This window comes from Acinonyx jubatus, chromosome E2 (assembly GCF_027475565.1).
Source record: "Acinonyx jubatus isolate Ajub_Pintada_27869175 chromosome E2, VMU_Ajub_asm_v1.0, whole genome shotgun sequence".
NCBI lineage: Eukaryota > Metazoa > Chordata > Mammalia > Carnivora > Felidae > Acinonyx > Acinonyx jubatus.
Genome location: NC_069396.1, coordinates 46,779,625 through 46,788,905, shown reverse-complemented (window position 1 = coordinate 46,788,905; position 9,281 = coordinate 46,779,625). Strand labels below are relative to the sequence as shown.

The 9,281-nt window shown below is 50.5% G+C and overlaps 1 protein-coding gene across 2 annotated transcripts in view; it reads left to right on the top strand.

Annotated features, from left to right (window-relative positions):
• Positions 1-5,336: 5,336 nt before the first annotated feature.
• Positions 5,337-9,281, top strand: part of FCGBP (Fc gamma binding protein) — a 41,008-nt gene continuing 37,063 nt past the window's right edge. For both annotated transcript variants that reach the window (XM_027044886.2, XM_053211324.1), the window contains exons 1-2: positions 5,337-5,492; positions 6,751-7,998. In XM_027044886.2, coding sequence (XP_026900687.2) covers positions 5,438-5,492; positions 6,751-7,998 — 1,303 coding nt within the window. In that variant the 5' untranslated portion in view covers positions 5,337-5,437. The remainder of the gene's footprint in view (positions 5,493-6,750; positions 7,999-9,281) is intronic.

Sequence of the window (9,281 nt, the reverse complement as noted above, 5' to 3'; positions counted from 1 at the left end):
AACTGGCTCCTGGCACCACTGTCTCCTCCTTCCACCCTCTCTGTCAAGGAGCAAAGAGCACCCCTCCGGACTTACACCACCCACTTCCGATTTCCCCACTAGTGCCCCAGCTAAAAATTTGACAATGGGGAACAAATTGGTTGTGTTTTAAGTGGACCCAGATGGAGCATATTTGGTTTTTTAATTTTATTTTATTTATTTATTTTGAGAGAGAGAGAGAGAGAGCAAGGGAGGGACAGACAGAGAGTGACAGAGAGAGAATCCCAAACAGACTCTGCACTGCCAGCATGGAGCCTGACATAGGGCTCAAACCCACGAGCCATGAGTTCATCCTGAGCCAAAATCAGGAGTTGGACCCTCAACCAACTGAGCCACCCAAGTGCTCCCATATTCAGTATTTAAACTAATTTAAGTTTCTTAGTTTAATTAAGATAGACATGTCTTTAGAGTTATCAACATTAGGGGCACCTGGGTGGCTCAGTCAGTTAAGTGGCTGACTTCGGCTCGGGTCATGATCTCGCGGTCTGTGAGTTCGAGCCCCGCGTCAGGCTCTGTGCTGACAGCTCAGAGCCTGGAGCCTGTTTCAGATTCTGTGTCTCCCTCTCTCTGACCCTCCCCCGTTCATGCTCTCTCTCTGACTCAAAAATAAATAAACGTTAAAAAAAATTTAGAGTTATCAGCATTAATATAAAACTTTTATATACTACCAAGGATGACTAAAGGTCAAATAAGCCCGTGTTAGCAAAAAGAAGATTTCAACTGGTGGTTACTTTTGTCTGCCTCAAAGTTTTCATGGGTAATTGTTAAGATAGCTTTCAAAGTCTCTGGTAACCCGAAACTTTAAAATTTTGCTTGGAGATGGCAAATTGGATTGAATTCATTGGGCATCTAAGTATTTTCTAAATAAGGTAAGATACTGAAGCATTGATTACTGAATGTGAGGTTTATCTGCCTTTGGTTTCCTATTGCAGATAAGCTGAGGATTACTTGGGTCTTTTGGTAAATATGCTTTGCACTTTATTAAAAGAATTGAACTATGGGTGGCTCAGTTGGTTAAGCATCTGACTTTGGCTCAGGTCGTGATTTCACAGTTTGTGGGTTCAAGCCCTGCATCAGGCTCTGTGCTGACAGCTCAGAGCTCAGAGCCTGCTTCAGATTCTGTGTCTGTGTCTCTCTCTCTCTCTCTGCCCCTCCCCCACTCATGCTCTCTCTCTCTCTCTCTCTCTCTCTCTCTCTTTCTCAAAAATCAACATTAATAAAATAAAATTGTGAAATGTATTTATAAATTTCAGATCTAAAGAAGTCTGATATAACAGTTCACAACTGGTTACTACTTAGTTTTCACTGGAGACTATGGTTTTTAGGAGTTAAAACTTGGCTAAATGTAATTAAGACTGGTGGGAATAAGGGTAGCAACTCTCTATGTAGGAAAGCAGGAGATATACAAGAAAGATCTAAGGAAGGGGAATACATTGTGTTGAGGAAAAGGAAAGTAATTTTGTCCTAAAACGAGACTGGTTGTTTGGAGAGAAAAGGCCTAAGTCAAAATCTGGATGAAAAAGTTGTGGAAGGTTTATGAAGGGAAAGCTTCCAAAAAGAATTTTATGTGCAGTCAGGACTAAGATTGAAATGAATGGATTTTAAAAGTACACTGGTAGGGGCACCTGGGTGGCTCAGTCAGTTGAGTGTCCATCTGACTCTTGATTTCGACTCAGGTCATGATCTCATGGTTCATGGGATTGAGTCGGGCTTCCTGCTGAGTGTGCAGCCTGCTTAAGATTCTCTCTCTCTCTGTCTCTCTTTCTCTCTCTCTTTCTCTCCTCTCTCTCAAAATTAAATAAATAAACATTCCTTTAAAAAGAAGCGGTGACTTCCAGTTCCAGACAAGATGGCAGAGACTTATTTCTCCATACCCCTCTCCAAGTACAAGACAACTATGGCATCGTCTGATGTGCTGTTCAATGTAGATGGCAGAAGTACTTAACACAATTATATTTTTTTAAGCGAAGGAGGTAAATGGATAGACATAGAAGTAAAGTTTCAGTACTTCAGTCCAAGTGGTAAAATATTGATGCTAGACTTATGTGATACATTATATATTCATATTGTAATTCCTAGATCAAATGGTAAGAAAACTGTCCAAAGGAATGCACTCATAAAGAATATAAATCAAAATGGAATTCTAAAAAAAATGCTCACGTAATCCACGGAATGTAAAAGCAAAAAGCCAGAGGGATGAGAAACAGAGGGAACAAATGGAAAATGAATAAGATGTCAAACTTAAGACCAAGCCTCAATAGTTACTTTAGATGTAGGTTATCCAAATTGCGCAAAATCAAAAACAGAGATTGGTAGAGTGAATTTAAAAACCATGATTCAACTGTAATCTGTCCCCAAAAAACTCACTTGAAATATAACAATATTGGCAGGTTACAGGTAAAAAGGATGGGAAAAGATGTGCTGTGCAAACAAGAACTCTAAAAAGCCAAAAGTTACTACATTAAAATCAAATTAAGTAGACTTCAGAGCAAAAAAAAATTGCTAAGAACAAGGAGGGGAATTACAGGGAAGGATCGTTCCACCAAAGAGACATATCTTGCAATTATAATAATAATTAATGTAATAAAATAACATAATAATAAATCTGAATTTAGCTGCAGAGAGTAAATTCTCTCTAGCTGTGCCCTTTCTGTAAAGCCCAGGCAACCAGAAGGTTTCAAGGGTCTCTAGTGGTCTTATTAGTGCAAACCTGCCCCCTGAAAATCCTGGAGCAGGGAGAGGCCGGAAGGCTCATATTCAAACACCCATTTGGGCTCTGAATGAGGATTGGGGGTGTGGGGAGGGATGGATGTGTTTCTCTGACCATAAGGAAGGGTCCCCACAAGTTATCTCCAGGGGTTTTCCAAGAATAGATAAGGGGGTTCTGAGAATAGACGTGATACGGAGTAAACCACAGTTTGTGTTGTACCACACCCACCCACCCACCCACCCACACACACACACACACACACACACACACCCCTTGGGTCCTGAAAGAAGTGAGAAGAAGGTCCCAGTAGGTGTCAAATCCAAAATATTAAATCGTGAGGTTCCCCACTACCACCCCATTTCTAAGGGACTCTGACTATGAAGGGCAGCAATGGATCTTGAGGGGACAAAGCCTCCTCTCTGGAGTCAAACTAGGGGAGACCTCAAGGCTTAGAGGAGATTGGGAGGCATGGTCACTGATGAAATTTGAAGTGGGGTTTGCGAGCCAACGGTAAAAAAGACTTCTTGAAGACATCTTTGGTGCAAAAAGGTGATTTCATTAAAGCACGGGGACAGGACCCGTGGGCAGAAAGAGCTGCACTGGGGTTGTGAGGAGTGACTAATTATATACTTTCAAGTTTGTGGAGGGAGAGGAGGTATAGATAACATGGGTCTCCAAGGAATTTCTGGATGCTGAAAGCAGGGTCTCACAGGACCCTAAAGATTTAGCTATTGTCAAAATAAGGTTGCTTTTAGTTTTCAGGGAAGTGTAAAAATGGAGACATTAAGGCAGCCATAAATGTCTGGGGGACCGTTATACGCTGGGGGTCTCTGACACCTATCAATGGGCTGCAGGCTGAATTTTTCTTGTCTTTGTTTCCCTCATCAGTTGCCCCCAAGGCTCACCCTAATTCTCTGCTCCCTCGCCCACCCCCAGACCCCACAGGGACCCAGGCACTGCTCCCCTCAAAGCTCCTACTCCCATGAGCCCCCCGCCCCCCACCTGTTTCTTGACATCCCTGGCTCTCATCCAGTCCCCTGTTTACTCACTTCATTTTCCTGGTTGACTTTGGGTGCCGTTCAACTCTCTCTCTGGGAACCTGCCCTTCGTGGGGAATGCCAGAGCCCTCACCCACCCTGGCCACCCAAGGCCCAGGCTTTGGTGATAAGAGAGGAGGAGTCCTGGGGGCAGCAGCTGCTGGGGTGTTGTCCGAGAGGGCTCCCAGGCCTTGCAGCTGCTGTTTCCAGGGGAGACTCCCCAGCAAACAATGAGTCTTGATGTTGGGAGGAGGGGAGCAAGACCTGGGCATGGCCAGCTCCTCCGGAGGAACAGACCCCATCTCAGAAAGCCCACACCACCTCTCAGCAGCCCCTTCTTCTGCTCCCCATGTGCAACGTAGGCCCCCATTTCCCATCCCAGGTAGATCCTGGGGTGATGGGGAGCATAGAGTTCCCCAAAGCCTGTTCAGCCAGTCCCTTCTCAGGGCAAAATGACCTCCCAGAAAACAAATAATTCTCCAGGAAGTAGAACCCAGTGTCTGCGTGGAACCAGGAAACAGAGACCTCCATCCTTCTTCACACACAGCTCCCAGCTCCCCAGTTCCCACCCCACTGTTCCCAGGGGGAACCCCACCAGAAGAACCTGCCTCCCACCCTACAGTCCTCGAGAGTGTACAGAGTGCTGTCTGGGAGATAAGCCCAGTGAGGCTAGTTTTGATGTTCCCATTTTGCAGACAATGTACCTAGGAGACCCTGCTAACCTGGGGGTGGAGGTACCCACCAGCCTGGGTCAGGTGCCCAAATTCCTGCCCACCCCAGACACCTGTCCCCATCCCTTGAAGCACTGCCTGGATGCAGGATGTGGATGGCTGGGGCCCAGGAATCAGCTTGTGGGACTAGGGAGCAGCCAGAACCCGGATGTAGGTCCTTTGCTCTTGTTCCTGGCAGGAGGGAAAGGAAGAATTCCAACCATCGGCCCAGCAAACAAGATCAAATACCACCTTCCGCCCCTACTCCCCACCCCCCTTCCCCAGAGACCCAGGCCTTCAGCACCCTGCTCCCCAGCTGTTTCCCTCAGGGACACCACCCTTCCAGTTCTGAAGTTTCCAGCCGGTTCCCAGGCCACAGCCACCAGCTGTTCTCACACCCCTCTCAGGACCCAGGTGTCCGAGCTGGCCCTCCACCCTTTCCAGGCCTTCAGGGTCCCCATTCACCTGGCTCTGGGATCACCAGCCTCCTCCAGGAAGTTGACACCATCTTCCTGGCAGATGGCCCAGGGTGTGGCCCAAGGAGGCAAGAAACTCTGCTATATAGCCCAGCCCAGGGGCTAGCCCCACAGCTCCAGGGACCTGCAGGTGAGATAGGCTGGGGTCCCCTTTAGAAGTGGGACATCAGGTCCCCTACTCTGGCCCCTGGCTCCAGGCTTCCTCACCCCAACCCCAGACCACTGGACACCCAACTCCCCATCCTTGCCCTGTTCTGCCCTCTCCCCACCCCCAACCAGATCCACTGAACATCTGAGTCCCCTATATATACACACACTGGCCCTTGGATCCAACCTGCCTCAGCCTTCCTGGTGCCCAGGTAGCCCCTGTCCTGAAACTGGGCCCTTCTGTCCTCTCCAGAACAGTGTCCAGCCAGTGGGGCCAGACTAGCCTCCTATGACCCCCTCTCTTTCCTCACTGCAGACATGGGGTCCCTGCTGAGCTGGTGGACGCTCTGGACCGGAGCAACCCTCCTGTGGGGTAAGTCGGGCAGAGATCCCATCGATGTCCTTGTTCTGGTCTGGGGCACGCTGCCTGCCGGGGTCAGCACCCTCCATCCGTACGCCCTCCATGAGCCTATCTCCCAATGCCACCCCAGGCTAGCCAAGATGGAGAGAGGTCCCGTGGGTTCTACAGAGAAATGTGGAATTTGCCCATTGTCTCTCTGTCCCAGAAGGAAGCAAAGAAAAAATGCGGTCTCCAAATTTAAGTATGTGAGAACTACCACTTTCTCTGTTTTCTGTAACTCAACCAACGTTTTGACTCTGAGCCTCATTCTGCGGAGGTGATGGTAATTTTTACTAAAGTCATTCTTGGAGGGCTTAGTGCCCGATTCCCCAGGGTTATGCCCAGGACCTAGAGTCTCAGGTAAAGCCAGGGTACTGGGGAAAAGATGGGAATCAGTCAGCATCTGCCTAAGTTACTTTTGAAGCCTTCATTATCCCTGATTCTCTGGCCCCGTGGAACATTGGGACATCCTTCCAGCTCTCCTTATTTGACAGACAGTCCTTCTATAACCCCTATACTCTCTCCAAGACTCTGTAGATCTCCTCCCCCTCTTTCTCCCTGCTCTCCCTTCTCTTCCCAGCCCTGGAGAATTTCTTCCTAGTTAGGGGTGTTGGAAAGCACCCACTCCTCTCTATTTCTAGGAGACACATTGTCCTCACTTCCATAATCTTCTTCCCTTTATCCCCTTTACTCACCCCCAAGTTTTATTAAGACAGAAATCAAACAGGCACCTGAATCCAGGCAGTTTGAGCCCCACAGTACTTAAACCAATTTGAAAATTTTTCATGGAAATTCAAAGAGCCAGCTTCTCTTGAAAAAATGGTAAGATCTGGCATAAAAAGAAAAGAAAAGAAAAGCCCATAAACCATCATAATAACAGGCTGAAACCAGTAGCAACGCCGCGCTTTCCTTGGTATATGAATGCTTTCGTTTGCACACTCACCAGCCAGATTGTTTCCCACATTCACATTGTTCGCCTGGCCTCATCAGCCTTGGAGTTTGAGATCCCCTTTGAAAGTGTTCAGGCTTTTAGGAAACCAAAGCCAGAAAGGCCGGTAGGTGAGTAAGGAGAAAGGAAAGAAAGAAGGCCGGGGGTGGGGGGGGGAGGGGGTGGCCGTGTGGAATGCTCCAGTCACTATTTCAGTATGGTATCTAGGCACAGTGCAAACGGTTACTTGTCCGCTGGGGAGGATTGGATAAGCAGACCCATAACTCATTCTCTCCCCCTCAGGGTTGACCCAGGGGGCGTCTGTGGACCCCCAGGACCCCAGGGAGGTGGAATTCCTCGCAGCTTTCCTACAGAACTATGTGCCCGGGTACAGCCGCGCCTATCTCCAACTCCTCCTCTCCAGTCTGTCGGACAGCCCTGCCTCAGTCTCCGTTCTCAGTCAGGCAGACGGCACCTCCCAGAAGGTCACAGTGAAGCCCGGCCGGTCGGTCACGGTCAACATCAGCGCCAAAGCCGAGATGGTCGGCAGTAACACCTTCCAAAGCGCGGTGGTGATCCGCTCGGACCGCGCGATCTCCGCACAGGCCGTAAACACTAAGCCCAACACGGCAGAGCTGACGCGGCTGTGGCCCGTCCAGGCTCTGGGCACCGAGTATTTTGTGGTCACGCCTCCCGGCGTCTCCTCCAAGCATGTTAAGGAGTTCGCTGTGGTGGCTGGGGCAGCGGGAGCCTCGGTCAGCGTTCAGCTGGAGGGGGCAGTGACATTCCAGAGCAAGTTCTACGCAGCGGGAAGTGTCCTGAGCCTGACTCTGAAGCCCTACCAGGTGGCCCAGGTGCAGGGCACAGCTGAATTGTCGGGCTCAAAGATCACGGCCAGGAGCCCCGTGGCTGTGTTCTCCGGCCACAGCTGTGCCCAGAGACACACCAACTGCAACCACGTGGTGGAGCAGCTGCTGCCCACGTCCGCCTGGGGCACCCGCTACGTGGTGCCCACCCTGTCCTCCCAGAGCCGCTACGATCTGGTCTACGTCGTGGCCAGCCAGACCACGAGGCTGACCTACCGGCAGGGGGGCACCACCGGCTCCCGCGGGCTCCGGGCAGGTGACGTGGCCGAGTTTGAGGTCCGGCCATCCCTGCCCCTCTACCTGTCCGCAGATGTGGGCATCCAGGTCCTGCAGTTTGGCACAGGTGCCGTGAGGGATGGAGTCACCTATGACCCCCACCTGGCTTTGATCCCAGACATGGCGGCCTACTGCCCTGCCTACGTGGTGAAGAGCATGCCAGGCACTAAGGGCGTGGCAGTGGTGGTGGCCCGGACAAAGGCTGTTAACGAACTGACCATGGAGGGGCGCAGGCTGGGAGCCGATCTCTCGTGGACAGCTGTGCCAGGCAGTGAGTTCTCATTCGCCGAAGTGGACCTCGGCACGACTGACAGGACCCACGTGATTGAGGCCACTACCGACTTTGGGCTGCTCACCTTCGGGCTGGCCCACGCCATCAGCTACGGGACAGCAGGTGTCTGCGGTCGAAGTGAGTGATGGGAAATGAGCCTGGGGCCCCTTTGCGGGCTCTCTCACCTCCTCCCTTTTCCCACCCACCTGCTCCCCTGTGGATTCCTGGCTCCGCTGGGCTGTCCCCACCTCACCTCCATCCTCTGCCATCCTTCCCTTCCCTAAGGCTTCCCAGCTCCTCCCTCTCCTACCAGGAACTGCTAAATATTTAGTGACCGGTAAGATCCAAGGTCCCAACCAGTCAGAAGAGATGCTGGTGCCGGACAGACCACTGCAGCAGGGTCTTAGAAGCCACCATGGTGTCCGGGGGCTTAGAGATAGGGTCCTAGGGAAGAGCCAAGGTGCCTGGAGGGAGGGATCTGTGTGGGGGGGGGGGGGGAGAGATAGAGAGCAAGAAGGGGAGGGGCAGAGAGAGAGGGAGACAGAGAATCCCAAGCAGGGTCCGCACTGTCAGCACAGAGCCCGATGCCGGGCTCGAATTCACGAACCCTGAGATCATGACCTGAGGCTGAAATCAGAAGCCCGGTACTTAACTATCTGAGCCACCCAGGCACCCCAGAAATATTTTGATAATTTAGCAACTATACCAATTGCTAACTACCCCTCCCCCACTTCCTATAGGAATGTTTATACCCCAGCTCAAGAGGTCTGGAAGTATAATAATAACAATGGCTACCGTGTGGGGGGGAGTTACCTCTCAATATACCAGAGACCATTCTAGGTGCCTTGCATGTATTAACATAGTTAATCTTTAGGACCCGGCCCTACGTGTAACCTTAGGCTCAGCGCATGGAGGAACGGCCCCCAGACAGTACAGTGTGGTGTCTGAGGTCACACATGCTAAACTCAGACTTCCCAGGTTCAAATCCCACTTCTGCTTGTGTGACCTTGGGCGTGTGACCTCACCTCTGTGGGCCTCAGTTTCCACGTCTGTAAAACAGGGGTAATAACTGTCACAGGACTGTAGTGAGGGGGTTATAAGTTAACATTTGTAAAGTTCTTAGGGGGTATCTAGTAAGTTATTATGAGCGGACAGAAAACAAGAACTTTTGAAGACAGGGAGGCAGGGAAGAGCTATTTCTTCCTGTGTGGACCCCCTGCCTCAAGCTAGGACCCTGGACATTAGGATTCCCTGCACTGGCAAAAATGCCCCCTCGGACCCTGGGCATGGAAGTCCCTCAACTTTAAAGAGTCACTTTGGGCTTGAATAGTAGAAATGGGGAAGGGGTGGGTGATTAATCATAACAAGGAACACTCAGTTAACGCCGGGGCCAACCCCTACTTATGTTGTAGCTTATTTGA